General features: G+C 35.6%; 2 protein-coding genes across 3 annotated transcripts; one reads left to right on the top strand and one right to left on the bottom strand.

The window, feature by feature from the left end:
- Nucleotides 1-97: 97 nt before the first annotated feature.
- On the top strand, nt 98-4,814 carry dusp29 (dual specificity phosphatase 29). Its single transcript, XM_026276071.1, has 3 exons — nt 98-866; nt 1,978-2,201; nt 3,844-4,814. Exons 1-3 carry the CDS (start codon nt 706-708, stop codon nt 4,059-4,061), a joined length of 603 nt encoding a protein of 200 aa, XP_026131856.1. The 5' UTR covers nt 98-705; the 3' UTR covers nt 4,062-4,814.
- adkb (adenosine kinase b) lies at nt 4,377-23,805 on the bottom strand. 2 transcript variants are annotated; one of them, XM_026276061.1, is made up of 12 exons: nt 23,759-23,805; nt 10,333-10,385; nt 8,837-8,911; nt 8,680-8,733; nt 8,449-8,527; nt 8,194-8,366; nt 7,223-7,331; nt 6,980-7,150; nt 6,593-6,628; nt 6,344-6,458; nt 6,175-6,261; nt 4,377-5,003 (listed from the first exon to the last, which is right to left on the bottom strand). In XM_026276061.1, the coding sequence occupies exons 2-12, from the start codon at nt 10,344-10,346 to the stop codon at nt 4,879-4,881; spliced, it is 1,038 nt and encodes a 345-aa protein (XP_026131846.1). In that variant the 5' UTR covers nt 10,347-10,385; nt 23,759-23,805; the 3' UTR covers nt 4,377-4,878. The 2 variants fall into 2 exon arrangements, with proteins under 2 accessions (XP_026131846.1, XP_026131845.1); XM_026276060.1 differs by lacking the exon at nt 23,759-23,805 and having other exon boundaries at nt 10,333-10,484.
- Nucleotides 23,806-24,866: the final 1,061 nt, after the last annotated feature.

Raw genomic sequence — 24,866 nt, 5'->3', positions numbered from 1 at the left:
TGCATATATGCATGCAGTGGTTTATCAGCTGTTTGGACTCTCATTCTGACGGCACCCATTCACTGCAGTGCATCCATTGGTGAACAAGCACTGAAACGCCACATTTCTCCAAATCTGATGAAGAAACAAACTCATCCTAATGACCTGACGAAGACAACATTTTCAGCAAATGTTCATTTTTCGGTGAGCTATTCTTTTAGGAATAAATAAATCATAGAGTTGCCATTTATGAAATGATGTAGAGCAAACAAACAACTCTGGACGAGTCTTTAAGGGATCATGATTCTTGATTATAGTTCTCAGCATTAATTTGGGTGCACTATTAGTGTGCTATGGTGTTCATGTCACGTCTTGTATCAGTTGAGAAACATATAAATGTATTTTTGAGGGGTTCAGCTCTCTCTAGTGAGAGAAAGGTAGAACAGACCTCTAAAAATAACCCAGAATTTAACACCCAACTCCAACCGTTCGTCAGCCCAAAGCAGTCGACTCAGCTCAGCACGGACTCCTGATCTGACCTGAACACAAAATACAGAGATAGAGACAGATATTGAAGTCAGAAGTGATACGGAGACAACCTCCAGCTGTTGATTTACACCTAAAATGAGACGTAGTTCAGCATTCGGCCTGTTTTTCATCTACGCTTCTGCCTTTGGGCCTTGTTTATACCCTCTCATGCTGTTTTAATCGAACGCGTGTTTGAAGATGACCTCAAGGAGGAAGTTTGGAGTGAAGTCTGAGGTTTCTGAAGAGAAAGAGGAATATGTGACACCGAACGGCTACGAGTTGGAGAAACACCTGACGCACGGCAGCGTCGCCTACACACACGTCAATGAGGTCTGGCCTAACGTCTACATAGGGAACGAGTGAGTTGTGTTGTTTGACTAACCCTAATATCAGTTGTGATGATAATAATGCAGGAGACATGAAAAAGATGCATACTTAATCTACTCAATAACATTCATCCTATTATACAGTAAGCCTATTGATTATTTCCCTTAAACTATCACTAAAGTCAAAGCCAGAGTTGTGTTATTGTGCTACATTATAAAGTAAACTGCAACTCTATGATTTACTTAAAGAAAACGTTATTTAAAAGTGCTGAAAATGTACTCAACTTCAGAGTCCATCCAATATGTAAATGTGTTCGTTTCTTCATCATATTTGGAAAATTTAGCATCAATTACTCACCAAGGATGCTTTGCAGTGAATGGGTGCCGTCAGAATGCGAGTCCAAACAGCTGATAAAAACATCACAATAATCCACACAACTAAAGGCAATCAATTAACATCTTATTAAACAAAACATCTTTTTGAAAATCACTTTCGGAGGCAATTTGACACAGCATTTGACCCTTTTTACCTAAAACATGAGTCCATAATACCTAATATAATTGCTTTCTTAAGTAAAAAAAAGTCTTTATTATCAATGTTATCTATTATTATTATTGTTATTAATTTTGCCGTCATCACAAAATATTATTAGCATCATTATTATACATGCTATTGCTATTTAAATACTCTACTGTTACCCATTTGTCATTTCTGTGTATTTTTCATTGCTGTTTTATTGTTGTTTTTGTGTTTTGTGTTCACCCTATGTTGTATGTTTTTGCACTCCTAATAAAAATTGTTTATAGGAAACAAATCGATCATTAAGATTTTTTAATCCAGTAAAGCATCTAAAGCCAGTACGTTTATAATTTACGCAAAAAAGTGAAATAGAGTCAGTGAAGAAAGTGGACTAGCACCAGATCCAACTTTCAGACCGTGCACACCAAGTACGATAACATAAATTATAACTAGTCTATATTAGCGTCTATAAAAATCTAAAATTGTAATAATGTAAGAAATGTTAGTGCTAGTGCACAATTGAGGTTTAAAGTGCAGACGTATGGAGAGTTTTTCTGTAGGCATGAGATGGGAAGGTAGTTTAATGGTGGACTAGTGTCTAAAAGCTGTTGTGTCTCTGTGAAGAGAAACAGCAAAGGACCGATACAAGCTGAAGACGATGGGCATCACACACGTCCTGAACGCAGCCGAGGGCGAGTGGAACAGTGTGGACACCGGCGCTGAATACTACAGAGACATGGACGTGCATTACTACGGGATCACGGCGGAAGATGTTCCCACGTTCAACCTCAGCCAGTTCTTCTATCCTGCCGCAGAACACATCCACCAGACCCTCAGAAACCCCCAGAGTGAGCTGAAACACAACAGATATTACTCAAGAGCGAATCAGCATACTCCAGGCAATATTTGGACACATTTGATCTAAAAAAGCGGTTCCTCAAACTTCGCAGGGGGCCAACTAAAAATCTAGATTTCTTATTTTAATGCACACAATCAACATCTGCTTTTCTTTTAAGATCTAGGATTCTTGCAAGTCATTTCTATAATGAATACTGTATGCATTGTTGAAATCCAAGCTGAATATTCAAGCAGAATTTGTGAGAACACAATGACTGGAAATATCATTCAAATTCATTGGTTTAAAAGAGTTGGGTCCTTTTACTTATTAGTTGTTAATGACATTTATATATTTTTAGTTATTTAGTTTGGCAGAAAGAGTTAATGTGGATAATTTATTATTATTATATTTTTATTTTTTTTGTGGACAGTTGAGGACATTCAAGTCAAAAGTTGAGGACAGCTCATCTGAAAATCTTCCCCTTTAATGAATTGCTTTACAAAGCTATTAACCCTTGTGCATTGTTCAAATTCACTACTCTTTCATTTATTCGGGATGAACACTCAATTAAACTGCTGTAAAAATGTATCAGATTCATATTTTTTTCAATTTTTTTGCATAAATCTGTTAATCAACTTCAGTCCTGATCAAAACTACCAAATGTTTAAAAAAAAAATCCAAGATTTTAATTGCCAAGTTCATAAATGATGTCACGGATTTCGGGGGAAAAAACACACAAAATGACTTATTTTCAATATAAAAGTAATTGTGGCTGGATTTTAAAAAAAACTTTTTATAACAGTCTTGGGCATGTCAAAGATTAGTAGAAACATTGGCTTTGATGCATTTTTAGTTTTTGTGCAGCATTAGATTTACATTTTTTCTCCCTAATTTGTTGTTGGTGGCTGTTTTTGCCCCATTGACTTCCATTATAATGACATTTTTTGATTGCAAAGACATGACACCATATAATCATGCATTCTTGATTGTTTTTGGTTTTCCCTTTTGGGAAGAGGTAAAAAAAATAATTTTTACACTTAATCACTAGGTGGGACCATTAACCCTTTAGATAGGCCTGTGCAAAAAAAAAAGCTTAGTTTCTGACTTGTATATGAAGCTATATGGAGTATAACAGCATATTATATTGTGTGTGTATGTGTGTGTGTGTGTGTGAGAAAGAGTGTATCGGCCAGTGTACCGTTGAGTTTTTCAAAAATTTCGGTGAAGATTTGTCACCAAAAATCATTCCATTAGCTCAAACACAGAGAAAGTTGTGGCCAAAATAAGATTCAACTTTACCCCCTAGTGGACGAAAATGTCCCCAGCAATGCATAAGGGTTAAGAAACAAAACAAAATAAAAAGATTGAAATTATTGGAACATAATCAAGAAATGCACATCACACATGTTCCTCCTTCAATATGTGTAAAAGCATCCCAGGATGCACCTCATGAAGATGGTTGATGAAAGTCTAGACAACGAAAAATCTTAAATATAAACGTCTTCATTTGTGCCACTTTCTTTTGATCACAACATCATTCCCAGATTGACTTCTGTCTTAGACCCATTTCCGAGTTTTCGTCACATATTCTAACATCAGTTGCGTCCAAACTCTGCTGGGTGAGGTTGTCATCTTGCTCTTTATTTCTCCAGATAAGCTTTTGATTCACTGCGTGATGGGCCGCAGTCGCTCCGCCACACTCTTCTTGGCCTACTTGATGATCTACGAGCACATGACGGTTGTAGACGCCATCGAGCAGGTCAAACGCAGACGCCGCATCATCCCAAACTGGGGCTTTCTGAAGCAGCTGAGAGAGCTGGACACACACCTGCTGGAGCAGAGAAGAGCTCAAAACACACTTAAACACTAAAAACACTTACTGAGAGAAGAGCTATTTCTCTTTACATTTCTGGGTGTAGACAATGGCAGCCAGTGAATAGTGTTTAAGTTTGAGGTATGTCTAGTTTTAGTCTGGTTCTGTGCAAAGATTGGTGCATTTGTGCATCACACACACACACACACACACACACACACATATATATATAGAAGAACTCTTGTCTATACTTGAAAACAATAACTAACAAACACAAACAACAAAAAAACTAAATTAATGGAACTTTAATATGAAGAAAACAACAAACTAATTAAAAATACTGATACTAAAACAACAACGACACAACTTTGGAACAGTTAAAATGTTTTTATTAAACTGGTCAGTTGAACAGTCCTGTTTCATAAGCAGAAAGAGCAAGAGGAAAACATTTCCCACTTCAGATACAGCTTATGTGTATTTAGAGACTTTTGTGCGTTTAAGATACAATTTGGTATTTCAAAGTAACAATAAATACCTGAAAGATGTCAACTTGCTAGCCTAAAATCCTGTTATTTTAATTTACTACTTTTATTTTTGAGAAATATAAATGCACTTGCTTTAAATGATATCAGAGATCTTTAATAGATTAAATAGAGAAATGTTGTTCTTGCAATGTAACGTAAAAACAGATCAAAGACAAACCATACTTTAACACAAATTGTACATATGTGGTCGTTGCAATCCTGATAAATGGCCGTTTTAACAGGAAACGTGTGTAAACCAATGCTGAGGCACGCAGGTTGTGTTGCCGGAATTTCAGAACAAAAAAAAAAATGAGCTGGAAAGACTCCGTATTGGGAAATATGTGAGGGAGTTACTGGAAATCGGGTTTCTCGGGGAAAGTGCAGCCGACTCTCCGGATGATGACATTAGCGGCGTAGTGACCTGCTCGGATACACTCCTCCAACGGCTTCTCCTGAACCAACTCCGACAGGAATCCTGCAGGAAACAACAACAAACAAACAAAGTTAATGTGTGGCTCCGTTCTAAAGCTTAGTGAGGCGTCTTGATATCTACAGCATCCCAATCATAAATCTACAGTTTTGAGTCTATGGCTGCACATACAATATGGTAAAAAGTTGTGAAATTTGGCACGAGGATAGAGGACAGTCTGAACGTTAACCACAACAAATTTGGAGTCTCTAACGCAAACCCTCTAGCGCCACCAAGTGTCCAAAGTTGCACTCACATTTATGCTAATAAGTTTTGAAATGTAATGGCTAGAAACTAATGACATAACTTTTCTCCTACACGTTACAATTTACATGAAAATCAAACCAGATCATCTTTGGAACATTGTGACAAAACAAAACAAAACATAAAATTAAAGTTTATTAGTCAAACCGTTCTTGAATATCGCGTAAACGAATTTGACGAAGAGCTTGTTAAAGTGGACGTGAGGTTATATCTCTGCAATGCTTTAGAGTATTCAGAACAAAAATGGAGTGTGTCACAATAATGATGACCTAAAGCTCCCTGCACAGTTTCAGCACAGCGCCACCTAGTGGCCTGGAGATATGGAGAAAAAAGAAATTTTTGCTTATAATATCCGAATGGTTTGGCTAAAAATATATAAATTTTAAAAAAATTAATTCACAAGACTTGTTTCTTCATATTTGGAGAAACATACAGAGTTGAACGCCATGCAATTTTCCCAAGTTGGCCATTTTTTTTATATTTGTTGTAAAATGCTATATTTTACGAATCACATTGGTGCACTATATCAAAACTCTCTAAGTCATTAACACCATGCCCTGAAGATACTCAAAAACTCAACTTGAAAAGTCTTTACTAAATACTCTAAAGTACTGCTTATATATACATATCCATACTGTATATACTTTATATGCACTGAAATACAAATATGGTTTAGGATTTACTTTGTGTTAAGAATATTCACTCAGAAATAGCACATAATTACACAAAAATGGCAAGTAACACACTGAAACACAACAATAAGTAGAAAGACTAAAATAGTAATTTCTTGTAAAACGCACTGCAATAATCCATTTGCAACTTTGAAAAACCTCCAAGATATTAAAGACTGCACAGCTAATATATTCCCGAATTAATATGAATTCGTGAAAAATTGATCTGACGAATCATTTACCTCCCACAAAAGCATCCCCAGCACCGTTAGTGTCCACAATGTCGTTCTGGTCGATGTCTAAAACGGGAAACATTTTCACTTTATCACCTGAAAGAAGACAAACAAAGGCAATTCAGGAAACACAACTCAAATGATCCGAACGCATCCAGATGTTGATTGCTGGACGTACCCACAGTGGCCACAGTGTCTTCCCTGCCCTGGGTGAAAACCACGATCCTCTGCCTGTTCTTATTGACTTTGGGAAGAGATTGAACCCTCCTCGCGATCTCAGCGATGTCCTCTGTCTGCAGGAACACAAGCATCGGAGCAAGGAGGAGGTTATACGGTTCGGAGAGCGTATTATAGGAGCAGCTCATCCAAAACTGATTTCTTCTTCAGTGTGCAAGACAAAAATTGCATTACAGTATTTTTCGCTCACCTCAAAGCCTTGCTCTTTTGCAAATGTAGCAGCTTCCTGTAAAACAAACATCAAGCAATCATCACAGTCGATGAGAAGATACATGGAAAGGAATATATTGGAGATATAAAGCGACAACGAATGAGATTTAGATCATTTTATATCAGTATCTGCTCTACTGATGTAAAGATCTCAGTGATTCACATCACAAGCATCAGAACTTCATCACTTTTTGTAAATCTAAATAACAGCATTTGCTCAGTTTGAGACTTTGAATAAGTTCAAATATCAAATACGATACTCCACAAAACCACAAATGCAACTCTTCCCCCTGACTGTGATTTCACACGCCAGGCTTTATAGGGTTAAAAGTGCACTTAAAAACCACAGAGGAACATGAAGACTCACCGTCTCGTTCCCGAAGATGATGTCCACGTACGGCATGACCTTCATCAGCGGCTCTTTGAAGAACTGACTGATGAAGGGCGCCGAGAGGTTCAGGCCGAAGATCTTGTTGTTGTCAGATGCATGTTTGGCCACTTTGAGGATGGACTCCGGAGACACGGTCAGGAAAAACCCCTGCACAGACACCGATACTAGCTGATTAAATCTCTCGAAACACACATGTGATGGTCAATGTGAAGCACTTACTGCGATGTAATAAACTCTGGCTTTCTCCACCAGACTCCAGTTCCTATCAACATCCAGATGTTTCTCTTTATTATAGCAGTTTGCTGCCGCCAGGTTTGCAACCAGAGACCTGCAAACACACAATAACACACTGATCCCATGTGTGTGAGGGGCTGTAAAACCACAAAGGACCATCATGTTTTATATCAGATCGGACGGGATTGTCATAAACTGCATTAGGAGACAGATTAATCATATAGATGTTTAACACTTCAACTATATCTGTAATGTTATTGGTATCAGCCATCCAGCTTAGTTGATACTAGAATTAACCATAGTTAGTTACATTGTTACAATTTCATAATTCCATCAGACACATTTTTAAATGATCTGCGAGAATATGGAAATATTATATTAGAGTGTGTTAGGTATATATTACACAATGGTTTGATGTCTTGTTTCATGTTTTTTCTTAGTATGAATTATAAAAAAAAGATAAAAAAAAAAAAAAAGTTTTATTTATTTTCTCTAACATTTACAATTTTGAGATTATTATTATTTTTTAATAAATTAATTGTATTCAGCAAGGATGCATTAATACGATCAAAAGTAACAGTAAATGCATTTATGATGCTACAAAAGATTTATTTTTAAAATAAATGCCCTTTAAATCGAATTTTCTGTATATCAAAGAATCCTGAAAAATTTAATGTTTAATGATTTCTACAAATATATATTGTGCAGCACAACTGTTTTCAACACTGATAATAATCAGAAATGTTTCTTGAGCAGTAAATCAGCATATCTTCATGATTTCTGAAGATCATGTGACACTGAAAATACAGCGGAGCATCACAGAAATAAATTACACTTTACCTCAGATTCACACAGTTATTAGTTATTTTAAATTCTAAAAATATTTCACATTTTTACAGTATTTTAGATCAAATAAACGCAGCCTTGTTGAGCAGAAACCCTGTTTTATATCTGACCTGTTGTCTCCAGTAATGCAGGCCGCACAGGTTCCCGTCGGCTCTTGACTCTGTTCATAATAATGAGCGTCAACATGAGCTTCAGCCGCTTTCTGCTTCAGAATGTCTCCGAAGTGATCCGTGCCGATACAGCCGAAGAACGTGGCCACCTTCTGCGGCTCCTGGATCATCCACTGAGACACAGAAGATACCGACCGTACGTTAAAATCAGTGATATAAAACAGCCTTCCCATAATTCCCTGACAGATGATGTACCTGAGCGATTTTGACAGAGTTCTGTGTGGATCCACCAGCATGATACTCCACTTTACTCTTCTTCACGATCTCATCAAACCTGCAGCGAGAAGAAAGCGCACACAAACGTCAGAATACGAGGTGTATGTTGACTGAAATGCAATTGGAATATTTCACCATTTTTGATTAAATAATTATTCCACATTTTGTTGCATGCTATATATAAAAGAGAGGAGGATTGACGGCACTCACAGAGCTTTATGTTTCTCCTCCGCCAGGATCTGATCGTTGGGCTTCAAGCCAAACCTGCGCACAAACACATCCAAACAGTTAGTTAGAAATGATCACACACTTACAGAGCTGGAGGATATGAGGTTGCATGTCGTTTTAACTCACACACAACACTCACTTATCAAGAAAGTCCTTATCCACCACGGCAGAGATGTCCAGCAGCGGATTCCCCATCCCGAACAGAGCATTCTGACTGCAAACAAGACACAGATCACAATAAACCACTGATATTTTAATACCCTTTGAGCACTGTGAGTAACTAGTGCATGCTATATAAATAAACATGCATTCTTAATCTAGAATTTACTCAATCTCATTTCAAATCTATATATATATGCATTATTTATTTATTTAGCATAGAAGAGCACAGATTTGTCATGGGCAAAAACTGCCACCCAACTCATTATATGCATAAGAACAGCATGCACATTCTGCTAATCATCTCCTTGCATGTTTCCTGATAAATATTTCAAGCGTTTGGAATGACACAAATATGAGCAGATTCCTGAGTGAACTATTCTGTGACAGTAACAGGTGGTCGGCACGCGATCGGGTTTCCATGAGCTTTTGAGACTTGAAGCCTTGGAATGAGAAGTGCGTTTATTAGCCAAGGAGCCAAATAGACCAGAATTCCTGCTCTTTTCCGTTCTGTGAAATTGAAATTGTAAAAGGTTGTTGATTTGAACCCCTGCAGAACCACTTTCTGGCTCTCCAGCTTCTAGGATTTATCTTTACAGTATTTTTATAGATTTGTCAACTTAGATTCAAGGTATATCTTTTATTACGTAGTTGGGAATCAAACCCATGACCTTGGTGTTGCTAGCATCTTAAGGTACAGTTTGAGCTTTAGGAAGGCATTCTGGTCCACAAGTTAACTCTTCGTGGCTCTGAATGAACTCACAGGTCTAATATTAGCCTGACAAATGTCTATTTTACACACCAAGTTGTGTATCATGTCAAGTCTACATGCATTCGAGGTTAACACCAAAAACACGGTTTACAGACATTATACATTTGAATTAACATTGTGAAAAACTCATGCACTTTGGATCTTTTAACATACAGTGTGTGTTTAATGGGTTTAAACGGACTGTGTTTACAGCAGAGCACATGTTATAGTGCTGACTAAACTCTTCTCTCTCTCACACACACACACACACACACACACACACACTAAACTATGCACAGGACCTGGCTGCTAGAGATCTGAAACGAAATAAGTTATCCATTAAAATCACACAGAGCAACTTGGACAAGCGTACATTTATTGAGGAACTAAAAAAACTAAACTGCAGCAAACACAAGTGATCAGTGAATGCACATGTGTGTCATGCATAATAGCCAAATTATGCATATTTTTAAATATTGTGTGTGTAAAATAAGCATTCATTTATATAAAGCCATGCATATTTATTTCATTTATTAATATAGTTATTAATATTAATATATAGTAAGTTATTAATATTGTATATATGTAGTAAGCTGAATAAGAAAATTGCTTAAGATGTCACAAATGATGAAATAAAGCACGTTGCATCACATTGTAACACAATCCCAAAACCGGAAGCAGACAAGCATAGACACTGAGATTGCAGTAAATATTCGCAGTCTTACCTGATTGTAGGCATGATCACACACACTTTGACTGTCTGTTGTTCTGCTGCTCGCTGTGTGTGTGTGTGTGAGAGAGAGAGAGCACATGTGTCACTTCACACACTCAAGATCCTGTAACCCGGAAGCCGAAACCCGCTCCAGATGATTACTTGTGTCACATGCATGGGCGGAAGGAGAGATCTATCATTCTGGTTGGCTAACAACAAGCCCACGTGTGTTTTTAAGCTCCGTCTGGAATGTTATTTTCATCATAACTTATGTTGCGCGTTCGCTGCGTGCATCTGACAGGATCGAGCCGCAAAAGCCAATAATCAATAATCATGCATGCAGTGTCTCGCATGCACACATGACGACATGGAAATATCATGCATGCACTGTGTTGCATATGACGATCTGATATCAAATATATGATGCACGAGCTCTGGAATGCATGCGCTGGTACATTTTGTTCAGGCGTCCGCGCGACCATCAAAACAGACATGCGTTCGAGTAATTTCTGCATCTCGCATCATAACTACGAGACTGCGGTCAAGCCAGCCGCACTTCAGAAAAACACCGTCAAGCCAGCCGCGAGTGAAATTTATATGCGCGTGTATTACTATAATTACGGCAATAGCAGGAACAACAGAGAGGGAACGCGCTTTCAGAGCGCTTTTCATCTATACGTTCAGATTTGATCTATGACGACCTTTTTCGCCCATCTGCTCTAATATTCGTGTAACTTATTGTTTTCCTTGACTGCTCTGTATTACTATAATTTTCAGCCTTTCAAAGCATTACAATTATTAGTAGAAAACGAGATATGGGACATTCATTGATTTAGAAGACACTTTTTTATGATGAGAAAGAAGCAATTAAAGGTCAGTTCTTAAAGAAGACATCCCATTCTATATCCATACCTCACAAAAAACCATTTTACTGGAGACTTTTAGAGATATAGGATAATATTACACTTTACAAGTCTTTAAAGATCCCATTTCTAACAAGTAGAAAAAAAACAATGGTCAGTTCTTATAAGGGACTTCGCATACTATATGCAAACTTAATATCAAACCATTGTACAACAGCATTTTTGAGATATGGGACATTATTACACTTTAAAGGGTTATAAAGATCATATTTCTAATAAATAGAAAAAAACAATGGTCAGTTCTTATCAGGGACGTCCCATACTATATACACAAAAAATCATTTTGCTAAAGCATTTTTGAGATATGGGTCCATATGGCGATTAAGAGGGCTATAAAGACCCCTATAGCGGAGTACAAAACTTTTTATCCACAGGAAGAAGGAGGCGGAAACCGGCCATCAATCAAATAAGGCTTTTAATAACAAAATAAACACAAAACACTGCGACAGCCCTTCACGGACGACTGTCGCTTACAAACAAAAACCAAGTACAAACTAAAATCATGGCCTGGCCTGGCCCTCTCTCGTTGTTCACTGTCGTCGCCCCATCTTTTGTATCCTTCCATCTCCACCGCGGGACGCGAGACCGGTGAGTGGAGCAGGCGTCGCTCATTTCCAGTCACTCCACTGGCCTCATTCCGTTCTCATGGCTCGCGGCCCCGCCCCACTCATCACAACCCTATTTCTAATAAGTAGAAAAAAACAATGGTCAGTTCTTATAAAGGATATGCCATACTATATGCACACCTCATATCAAACCATTTTACTGCAGCATTTTTGAGATATGGGTCCAAATGGTGATTTAGAGTGCTACAAAGACCCCATTTCTAATAAGTAGAAAAAAACAATGGTCAGTTCTTATAAAGGACAAGCCATACTATATGCACACCTCATATCAAACCATTTTACTGCAGCATTTTCGAGATATGGGACATTATTACACTTTAAATGGCTGTAAAGATCCCATTTCTAATAAGTAGAAAAAAACAATGGTCTGTTCCTATAAGGGACGTCCCATACTATTTGCACACCTCATATCAAACCATTTTACTGCAGCATTTTTGAGATATGGGTCCAAATGGTGATTTGGAGGGCTATAAAGACATAATTTCTAATAAGTAGAAAAAAACAATGGTCAGTTCTTATAAAGGACATCCCATACTATATGCACACCTCATATCAAACCCTTTTACTGCAGCATTTTTGAGATATGGGACATTATTACACTTTAAAGGGCGATAAAGACACCATTTCTAATAAGTAGAAAAAAACAATAGTCAGTTCTTATCAGGGACATCCCATACTATATGCACACCTCATATCAAACCATTTTACTGCAGCATTTTCGAGATATGGGACATTATTACACTTTAAAGGGCTATAAAGATCCCATTTCTAATAAGTAGAAAAAAACAATGGTCAGTTCTTATAAAGGATATGCCATACTATATGCACACCTCATATCAAACCATTTTACTGCAGCATTTTTGAGATATGGGTCCAAATGGTGATTTGGAGGGCTATAAAGGCATCATTTCTAATAAGTAGAAAAAAACAATGGTCAGTTCTTATAAAGGACATCCCATACTATATGCACACCTCATATCAAACCCTTTTACTGCAGCATTTTTGAGATATGGGACATTATTACACTTTAAAGGGCTATAAAGGCATCATTTCTAATAAGTAGAAAAAAACAACAGTCAGTTCTTATCAGGGACCTCCCACACTATATGCACACCTCATATCAAACCATTTTACTGCAGCATTTTTGAGATATGGGTCCAAATGGTGATTTAGAGTGCTACAAAGACCCCATTTCTAATAAGTAGAAAAAAACAATGGTCAGTTCTTATAAAGGACATGCCATACTATATGCACACCTCATATCAAACCATTTTACAGCAGCATTTTCGAGATATGGGACATTATTACACTTTAAAGGGCTATAAAGATCCCATTTCTAATAAGTAGAAAAAAACAACAGTCAGTTCTTATCAGGGACCTCCCACACTATATGCACACCTCATATCAAACCATTTTACTGCAGCATTTTTGAGATATGGGTCCAAATGGTGATTTGGAGGGCTATAAAGACATCATTTCTAATAAGTAGAAAAAAACAATGGTCAGTTCTTATAAAGGACATCCCATACTATATGCACACCTCATATCAAACCCTTTTACTGCAGCATTTTTGAGATATGGGACATTATTACACTTTAAAGGGCTATAAAGATCCAATTTCTAATAAGTAGAAAAAAGAATAGTCAGTTCTTATCAGGGACGTCCCATACTATATGCACACCTCATATCAAACCATTTTACTGCAGCATTTTTGAGATATGGGTCCATATGGTAATTTAGAAGACCACATTTCTAATAAGTTGAAAAACAAATGTCAGCTCCTTTAAGGGATGTCCCATACTATATGCACACCTCATATCAAACCATTTTACAGCAGCATTTTCAGATATGGGACTATATGGTGATTCTTTGGGCTATAAATATCCCATGTCGCTCCCACATTATCTTAAGTGTTCTTAATACCTGTGTATATACAATGTAACTACATGTGTACGTAATATATAACACAGTGTAAGTATACATTGGTATATAGTATCCATGGCTATAATATTTTTGTAACAACCCTCAGAATGGTTTGTGCAAGTACAAATGTATAACAGGACATGTAAATCTACATTTTGTAACAACAATATGTATAAGAGTAATTTGAACCATTTGATCCAGGTGGTGGAGATGGGTGGGTTTAGGGTTCTGTAAAGTGGGAGGAGTTGGTGCACCACTTTAATACCCGTGTACTTACATGGTAACTCCTCAGGAACTGTCGACTTCATTTAAAGTGCAACATTGTGGACACCAACCACATTTTATATGTAAAGCCTAATTTACTTGCCACTGCAGTGTAACATAGGGGTAATTACATAATAAATTGAATATTGCTATTAGTCCTGTTACACATTTGTACTTTCTTACCAATAAATTTTATAACCAATGTCCTGTTGCACATTTGTACTTACACATACCATTCAATGGGTTATTACAAATATGTAGTTACACAAACATTAGAGCTATAGATACTATGTACCAATGTGTACTTACACTGTGGTTACATACTACATACACATCTAATTACTAAGTACACAGGTATTAGGGACACAATATAAAGTGGAACCCCCATTTCTAATAAGTAAAAAAAAAAAAAAATATTTAGTTTGTATATTGGAGGTGCCATACTATATTCACACCTTATATAAAAAAGTTTTACTGCATTTCTAGCATTTTGCAAAGATGTTTTTCTGTTTTTCTGAAATGTATTCTGTTTCAGAGGCCTAGAAAGACCCCATTTCTAATAAGTAGAAGAATACAATGATCAGTTAGTACATGGGACATCCCACAAGCACACCTTATATAAAACTATTTTACTGAAGTATTTGGTGTATAAAGATATTTTACGATAGCAATTTGGGGTTAAAAATCAAGAAAATCCTCAGAAACTCCAGTTTTGAGAACTATTTCAAATAAGTTTAAAAAAAGGCCATTCCTTCTAAAGTTCCTCCTACATTTTAAGCACACCTAATGTGAAGTCTGTGTACTGTGGCAGTTTGTAGAAGCATGCATTCATATAGAACAAAACACTCAAATACATTTTAATATTTCCTAATTTTTTGCAACCTATAGAAATGTTTTTTTCAAATAGTTAAAAGAAATAATGGCCTTTTCTTACAAAGTAGCTCATATTCTATCAGCACAGATAATCTGAAGTCTGTGTACTTTGGCAGTTTGTTGCATACATCCAAATTTAAAAATATTATATATATATATATATATATATATATATATATATATATATATATCAGACTTCAGACTATCTGTGCTGATAGAATATGAGCTACTTTATATATATATTATAGACTGGATATTTTTTCCCCAGTTTTGAGGTTTATATAAACATCAGGTTAAATACATACAGTAGATAAAAATAATGGCCTTTGCATGCAAGGCACTCCCTATTCTTTCAGCAAATATGAAGTCACACACACTTGTCTGTCACACTATACTTCACACACTTTCTAAACACCAAATATGGAGTCTTTGCTCTGTGAAAGTTTAGAGTAGCTTGCATTCAATGGATGAATGGATCATAGCGTATCCCCAGTCTTGTTTCTGGAAATCTCACTTAAAGTTCAGTTCCAACCCTAATCTAATTAAGAGTCAGGAACAATTCATAGTTACAGAAAGGTTTGCTGGAGCAGGATTGACACTGAACTCTGCACGAAGGTAGTATTATTGTGTGCCTTTTAAAAATAGTAAGTGTTCCTACTTATGTAGTTAAATAGCATTTTGTTGAATTAGAATACATGTAAGTCCAAACTGCCAAAGTACCCAGATTTTATTTTAGCTGTGCTAATAAAGTAGGAGGTGCCTTGCATGAAATGGGCATCGTTTTCCTCTACTTTTATAAGCTGACATTTCTACATGTCTCAAAGTTATGCAAAGTCTCAGAACTGACTCTGAATGCATGCAGTTCCAGATTGGTAAACTGAAATGTTTTTTATAATGGCTGCACATATTTGGTGATGTCCCTTATGACAATTGTTTATTATTATTATTATTATTATTGGAATAGATAAATGTAATGTTTTATAACTCTATATGTGAAATACTTGCTAGCTCTTAAAAAAACCATACAGTAAAATGTTTTCCATGGATTTACTCATAGATTTTAGAAAACATTACATTTCTCTATGAGCCTCTGAAGTGAATATACCCTTTATCTTTATAGCCCCCTAAAGCACAATATAGGTCCATATCTCATTAATGTTGCAGTAGACTGGGTTTTATATCAAACCATTATGTGTGCATATAGTATGGGATGTCCCTTATGAGAACTGACCATTGTTTTTTTCTACTTATTAGAAATGGGATCTTTAAAGCCCGTTAAAGTGTAATAATGTCCCATATCTCAAAAGTCCTGCAGTAAAATGGTTTGATATGAGGTGTGCATATAGTATGGGACGTCCCTGATAAGAACTGACCATTGTTTTTTTTCTACTTATTAGAAATTACGTCTTTATAGCCCTCCAAATCACCATTTGGACCCATATCTCGAAAATGCTGCAGTAAAATGGTTTGATATGAGGTGTGCATATAGTATGGGAGGTCCCTGATAAAAATTGACTATTCTTTTTTTCTACTTATTACAAATGGGAACTTTATAGCCCTTTAAAGTGTAATAATGTCCCATATCTTGAAAATGCTGCAGTAAAATGGTTTGATATGAGGTGTGCATATAGTATGGGACATCCCTGATACGAACTGACCATTGTTTTTTTCTACTTATTAGAAATGGGATCTTTACAGCCATTTAAAGTGTAATAATGTCCCGTATCTTGAAAATGCTGCAGTAAAATGGTTTGATATGAGGTGTGCATATAGTATGGGACGTCCCTGATAAGAACTGACTATTGTTTTTTTCTACTTATTAGAAATGGTGTCTTTATAGCCCTCTAAATCATTGTATTGTCCCATATCTGAAAAATGCTGCAGTAAAATGGTTTGAAATGAGGTGTGCATATAGTATGGGACATCCCAGATAAGAACTGACTGTTGTTTTTTTCTACTTATTAGAAATGGGATCTTTACAGCCATTTAAAGTGTAATAATGTCCCATATCTCGAAAATGCTGCAGTAAAATGGTTTGATATGAGGTGTGCATATATTATGGGATGTCCCTGATAAGAACTGACTTTCGTTTTTTTCTACTTATTAGAAATGGGATCTTTATAGCCCTTTAAAGTGTAATAATGTCCCATATCTCGAAAATGCTGCAGTAAAATGGTTTGATATGAGGTGTGCATATAGTATGGCATGTCCTTTATAAGAACTGACCATTGTTTTTTTCTACTTATTAGAAATGGGGTCTTTGTAGCACTCTAAATCACCATTTGGACCCATATCTCAAAAATGCTGCAGTAAAAGGGTTTGATATGAGGTGTGCATATAGTATGGGACATCCCTTATAGGAACATACCATTGTTTTTATCTACTTATTAGAAATGGGATCTTTACAGCCCTTTAAAATGTAATAATGTCTCGAATCTTAAAAATGCTGCAGTAAAATGGTTTGATATGAGGTGTGCAAATAGTATGGGACGTCCCTTATAGGAACAGACCATTGTTTTCTTCTACTTATTAGAAATGGGATCTTTACAGCCATTTAAAGTGTAATAATGTCCCATATCTCGAAAATGCTGCAGTAAAATGGTTTGATATGATGTGTGCATATACTATGGGACGTCCCTGATAAGAACTGACTTTTGTTTTTTTCTACTTATTAGAAATGGGATCTTTACAGCCCTTTAAAGTGTAAAAATGTCTCGTATCTTAAAAATGCTGCAGTAAAATGGTTTGATATGAGGTGTGCATATAGTATGGGACATCCCTGATAAGAACTGACTATTGTTTTTTTCTACTTATTAGAAATGTTGTCTTTATAGCCCTCTAAATTGCCACATGGACCCATATCTCAAAAATGCTGCAGTAAAATGGTTTGATATGATTTGTGCATATAGTATGGAATGTCCTTTATAAGATCTGACCATTGTTTTTTTCTACTTATTAGAAATGGGATCTTCACAGCCCGTTAAAGTGTAATAATTTCCCATTTCTGGAAAAAGCTGCAGTAAAATGGTTTGATATGAGATGTGCTCATAGTATGGGACGTCACTGATGAGAACTGACTATTATTTTTTTCTACTTATTAGAAATGGGGTCTTTATAGCACTCTAAATTGCCATATGGACCCATATCTCAAACATGCTGCAGTAAAATGCTTTGATATGAGGTGTGCATATAGTATGGCATGTGCTTTATAAGAACTGATCATTGTTTTTTTCTACTTATTATAAATGGTGTCTTTATAGCCATCGAAATCACCATTTGGACCCATATGTCAAAAATGCTGCAGTAAAAGGGTTTGATATGAGGTGTGCATATAGTTTGGGACATCCCTTATAGGAACATACCATTGTTTTTATCTACTTATTAGAAATGGGATCTTTATAGCCCTTTAAAATATAATAATGTCCCATATCTCGAAAATTCTGCAGTAAAATGGTTTGATATGAGGTGTGCATATAGTATGGGATGTCCCTGATAAGAACTGACCATTGTTTTTTTCTACTTATTAGAAATGATGTCTTTATAGCCCTACAAATCACCATTTGGACCCATATCTCAAAAATGCTGCAGTAAAATGGTTTGATATGAGGTGTGCACATAGTATGGCATGTCCTTTATAAGAACTGACCATTGTTTTTTTCTACTTATTAGAAATGGGATCTTTATAGCCTTTTAAAGTGTAATAATGTCCCATATCTTGAAAATGCTGCAGTAAAATGGTTTGATATGAGGTGTGCATATAGTATGGCATGTCCTTTATAAGAACTGACCATTGTTTTTTTCTACTTATTAGAAATTATGTCTTTATAGCCCTCCAAATCACCATTTGGACCCATATCTCAAAAATGCTGCAGTAAAATTGTTTGATATGAGGTGTGCATATAGTATGGCATATCCTTTATAAGAACTGACCATTGTTTTTTTCTACTTATTAGAAATGGGGTCTTTATAGCCCTTTAAAGTGTAATAATGTCCCATATCTCAAAAATGCTGCAGTAAAAGGGTTTGATATGAGGTGTGCATATAGTATGGGATGTCCTTTATAAGAACTGACCATTGTTTTTTTCTACTTATTAGAAATTATGTCTTTATAGCCCTCCAAATCACCATTTGGACCCATATCTCAAAAATGCTGCAGTAAAATGGTTTGATATGAGGTGTGCATATAGTATGGGATGTCCTTTATAAGAACTGACCATTGTTTTTTTCTACTTATTAGAAATGGGGTCTTTGTAGCACTCTAAATCACCATTTGGACCCATATCTCAAAAATGCTGCAGTAAAAGGGTTTGATATGAGGTGTGCATATAGTTTGGGACATCCCTTATAGGAACATACCATTGTTTTTATCTACTTATTAGAAATGGGATCTTTATAGCCCTTTAAAATATAATAATGTCCCATATCTCGAAAATTCTGCAGTAAAATGGTTTGATATGAGGTGTGCATATAGTATGGGATGTCCCTGATAAGAACTGACCATTGTTTTTTTCTACTTATTAGAAATGATGTCTTTATAGCCCTACAAATCACCATTTGGACCCATATCTAAAAAATGCTGCAGTAAAATGGTTTGATATGAGGTGTGCATATAGTATGGCATGTCCTTTATAAGAACTGACCATTGTTTTTTTCTACTTATTAGAAATGGGATCTTTATAGCCTTTTAAAGTGTAATAATGTCCCATATCTTGAAAATGCTGCAGTAAAATGGTTTGATATGAGGTGTGCATATAGTATGGCATGTCCTTTATAAGAACTGACCATTGTTTTTTTCTACTTATTAGAAATTATGTCTTTATAGCCCTCCAAATCACCATTTGGACCCATATCTCAAAAATGCTGCAGTAAAATTGTTTGATATGAGGTGTGCATATAGTATGGCATATCCTTTATAAGAACTGACCATTCTTTTTTTCTACTTATTAGAAATGGGGTCTTTATAGCCCTTTAAAGTGTAATAATGTCCCATATCTCAAAAATGCTGCAGTAAAAGGGTTTGATATGAGGTGTGCATATAGTATGGGATGTCCTTTATAAGAACTGACCATTGTTTTTTTCTACTTATTAGAAATTATGTCTTTATAGCCCTCCAAATCACCATTTGGACCCATATCTCAAAAATGCTGCAGTAAAATGGTTTGATATGATGTGTGCATATAATATGGGACGTCCCTGATAAGAACTGACTATTCTATTTTTCTACTTATTACAAATGGGATCTTTATAGCCCTTTAAAGTGTAATAATGTCCCATATCTTGAAAATGCTGCAGTAAAATGGTTTGATATGAGGTGTGCATATAGTATAGCATGTCCTTTATAAGAAATGACCATTGTTTTTTTCTACTTATTAGAAATGGGATCTTTACAGCCCTTTAAAATGTAATAATGTCTCGAATCTTAAAAATGCTGCAGTAAAATGGTTTGATATGAGGTGTGCAAATAGTATGGGACGTCCCTTATAGGAACAGACCATTGTTTTCTTCTACTTATTAGAAATGGGATCTTTACAGCCATTTAAAGTGTAATTATGTCCCATATCTCGAAAATGCTGCAGTAAAATGGTTTGATATGATGTGTGCATATACTATGGGACGTCCCTGATAAGAACTGACTTTTGTTTTTTTCTACTTATTAGAAATGGGATCTTTACAGCCCTTTAAAGTGTAAAAATGTCTCGTATCTTAAAAATGCTGCAGTAAAATGGTTTGATATGAGGTGTGCATATAGTATGGGACATCCCTGATAAGAACTGACTATTGTTTTTTTCTACTTATTAGAAATGTTGTCTTTATAGCCCTCTAAATTGCCACATGGACCCATATCTCAAAAATGCTGCAGTAAAATGGTTTGATATGATTTGTGCATATAGTATGGAATGTCCTTTATAAGATCTGACCATTGTTTTTTTCTACTTATTAGAAATGGGATCTTCACAGCCCGTTAAAGTGTAATAATTTCCCATTTCTGGAAAAAGCTGCAGTAAAATGGTTTGATATGAGATGTGCTCATAGTATGGGACGTCACTGATGAGAACTGACTATTATTTTTTTCTACTTATTAGAAATGGGGTCTTTATAGCACTCTAAATTGCCATATGGACCCATATCTCAAACATGCTGCAGTAAAATGCTTTGATATGAGGTGTGCATATAGTATGGCATGTGCTTTATAAGAACTGATCATTGTTTTTTTCTACTTATTATAAATGGTGTCTTTATAGCCATCGAAATCACCATTTGGACCCATATGTCAAAAATGCTGCAGTAAAAGGTTTTGATATGAGGTGTGCATATAGTATGGGAAATCCCTTATAGGAACAGACTATTGTTTTTTTCTACTTATTAGAAATTGTGTCTTTATAGCCCTTTAAATCATTGTATTGTCCCATATATTAAAAATGCTGCAGTAAAATGGTTTCATATGAAGTGTGCATATAGTATGGGATGTCCCTGATAAGAACTGACTATTGTTTTTTTCTACTTATTAGAAATGGTGTCTTTATCGCCCTCTAAATCATTGTATTGTCCCATATCTCAAAAATGCTGCAGTAAAATGGTTTCATATGAAGGGTGCAAATAGTATGTGATGTCCCTGATAAGAACTGACCTTTGTTTTTTTCTACTTATTAGAAATGTTGTCTTTATAGCCCTCTAAATTGCCACATGGACCCATATCTCAAAAATGCTGCAGTAAAATGGTTTGATATGATTTGTGCATATAGTATGGAATGTCCTTTATAAGATCTGACCATTGTTTTTTTCTACTTATTAGAAATGGGATCTTCACAGCCCGTTAAAGTGTAATAATTTCCCATTTCTGGAAAAAGCTGCAGTAAAATGGTTTGATATGAGATGTGCTCATAGTATGGGACGTCACTGATGAGAACTGACTATTATTTTTTTCTACTTATTAGAAATGGGGTCTTTATAGCACTCTAAATTGCCATATGGACCCATATCTCAAACATGCTGCAGTAAAATGCTTTGATATGAGGTGTGCATATAGTATGGCATGTGCTTTATAAGAACTGATCATTGTTTTTTTCTACTTATTATAAATGGTGTCTTTATAGCCATCGAAATCACCATTTGGACCCATATGTCAAAAATGCTGCAGTAAAAGGTTTTGATATGAGGTGTGCATATAGTATGGGAAATCCCTTATAGGAACAGACTATTGTTTTTTTCTACTTATTAGAAATGGTGTCTTTATAGCCCTTTAAATCATTGTATTGTCCCATATATTAAAAATGCTGCAGTAAAATGGTTTCATATGAAGTGTGCATATAGTATGGGATGTCCCTGATAAGAACTGACCTTTGTTTTTTTCTACTTATTAGAAATGGTGTCTTTATCGCCCTCTAAATCATTGTATTGTCCCATATCTCAAAAATGCTGCAGTAAAATGGTTTCATATGAAGGGTGCAAATAGTATGTGATGTCCCTGATAAGAACTGACCTTTGTTTTTTTCTACTTATTAGAAATGTTGACTTTATAGCCCTCTAAATCGCGATATGGATGCATATCTCAAAAATGCTGCAGTAAAATGGTTTGATATGAGGTTTGCATATAGTTTGGGATGTCCCTTATATGAACTGACCTTTGTTTTTTTTCTACTTATTAGAAATAGGGTTGTGATGAGTGGGGCGGGGCCGCGAGCCATGAGAACGGAATGAGGCCAGTGGAGTGACTGGAAATGAGCGACGCCTGCTCCACTCACCGGTCTCGCGTCCCGCGGTGGAGATGGAAGGATACAAAAGAGGGTGCGACGACAGTGAACAACGAGAGAGGGCCAGGCCAGGCCATGATTTTAGTTTGTGTTTGGTTTTTGTTTGTAAGCGACAGTCGTCCGTGAAGGGCTGTCGCAGTGTTTTGTGTTTATTTTGTTATTAAAAGCCTTATTTGATTGATGGCCGGTTTCCGCCTCCTTCTTCCTGTGGATAAAAAGTTTTGTACTCCGCTATAGGGGTCTTTATAGCCCTCTTAATCGCCATATGGACCCATATCTCAAAAATGCTTTAGCAAAATGATTTTTGTGTATATAGTATGGGACGTCCCTGATAAGAACTGACCATTGTTTTTTTCTATTTATTAGAAATATGATCTTTATAACCCTTTAAAGTGTAATAATGTCCCATATCTCAAAAATGCTGTTGTACAATGGTTTGATATGAAGTTTGCATATAGTATGCGAAGTCCCTTATAAGAACTGACCATTGTTTTTTTCTACTTGTTAGAAATGGGATCTTAAAAGACTTGTAAAGTGTAATATTATCCTATATCTCTAAAAGGCTCCAGTAAAATGGTTTTATGTGAGGTATGGATATAGTATGGGATGTCTTCTTTAAGAACTGACCTTTAATTGCTTCTTTCTCATCATAAAAAAGTGTCTTCTAAATCAATGAATGTCCCATATCTCGTTTTCTACTAATAATTGTAATGCTTTGAAAGGCTGAAAATTATAGTAATACAGAGCAGTCAAGGAAAACAATAAGTTACACGAATATTAGAGCAGATGGGCGAAAAAGGTCGTCATAGATCAAATCTGAACGTATAGATGAAAAGCGCTCTGAAAGCGCGTTCCCTCTCTGTTGTTCCTGCTATTGCCGTAATTATAGTAATACACGCGCATATAAATTTCACTCGCGGCTGGCTTGACGGTGTTTTTATGAAGTGCGGCTGGCTTGACCGCAGTACTACGAGTGCATGATGCATGTCGCTGTTTTATCAGTCGTGATACGATGCCGTATTTACTGCATGAGCTGAGATCATGAAATCAATCTTAAATCTTGCGCATCGTGATTTTACCTCAGTGTCTTGCTCTGGGTGTTCTTCTGTACAGCATTGGAGTCCCTAACAGATATCCTCCTGTGATCAGACCTTTCTTTTACTGTCTATGGATCAGACTGACAGAAAGAGCACGAGCTGATCTCAGATCAGATCTCACTCATCTCTACCCTGCTTTAATTTGACGCTTTTAGCAGCTGTGCATTTGTTAATACAATGGTAATCATGCAATATACACCACAATACTTTCTGTAAAGGGGATTTTGCCTGTCTGTGTAATTATTTCTATCTAATTTACATTTTTTCCAAAAACGTTGCAAAAATCTTACAGCAAAAAATATATTCTATCCGTTTTCTTTTCAGTTATTATTAATAATAATAATAATAATAATAATAAATAGCTAAAAACTAACACTTGCATATCATTGCTCTTTTGTTGATTTTAAGTCGCTTTGGATAAAATGTTAAAAAGTGTTAAAAAGTGGATTCAAGAATTAATCTGTTTTTCTGATAAGCATCATTTGTGGTAAAATAGATACATTTTATTAAGATTCAATTTATATGCCTATTTATTTTTCTCATTTATTCCATCCAGTATCTTCAGACTTAAGAGTTTTACAAGATTTGTTACGTGTTCAGAAAAAAAAGTGTATATATATATATATATATATATATATATATATATATTTTTTTTTTCAAAATAAATATTTTTTTAAGAGTTCCATTTGTATAGTGTAAATATTTAACCTAAAAAAATGAACTATTTAATACTATTTAATAAAAATATTATTTTTAATAAATTGATATTTAGATCTAGATAAAAAAAAAAAAAACCGGATATTTTCCCCAAATTTCTCCTTAATCATTCTTTTTTTAATCACTTTTTAACTTTAACTGGGGGTGTTGTATATCAAAAAATATTGTAATTGATCAAGAACAGTTAATTGTTGGAATCACAATAAATGTCTTTGAGGGTTAACTGTGGTAAAAAGTGCCAGAGATGGACTTGAGTGTCTACATTAATGTCAAATAAATATCTTTATGTTCAGAAGGCCAATCTAATTTTCATGACCTTTAAATCAATATATAATGCATATTCATTGACCATTTAAAGTTATGCCAACAAATA

Source organism: Carassius auratus, chromosome 12 (genome assembly GCF_003368295.1).
Source record: "Carassius auratus strain Wakin chromosome 12, ASM336829v1, whole genome shotgun sequence".
Taxonomy (NCBI): domain Eukaryota; kingdom Metazoa; phylum Chordata; class Actinopteri; order Cypriniformes; family Cyprinidae; genus Carassius; species Carassius auratus.
The sequence above is the reverse complement of the archived record's forward strand: the minus strand, read 5'-3'. Positions and strand labels throughout refer to the sequence as shown.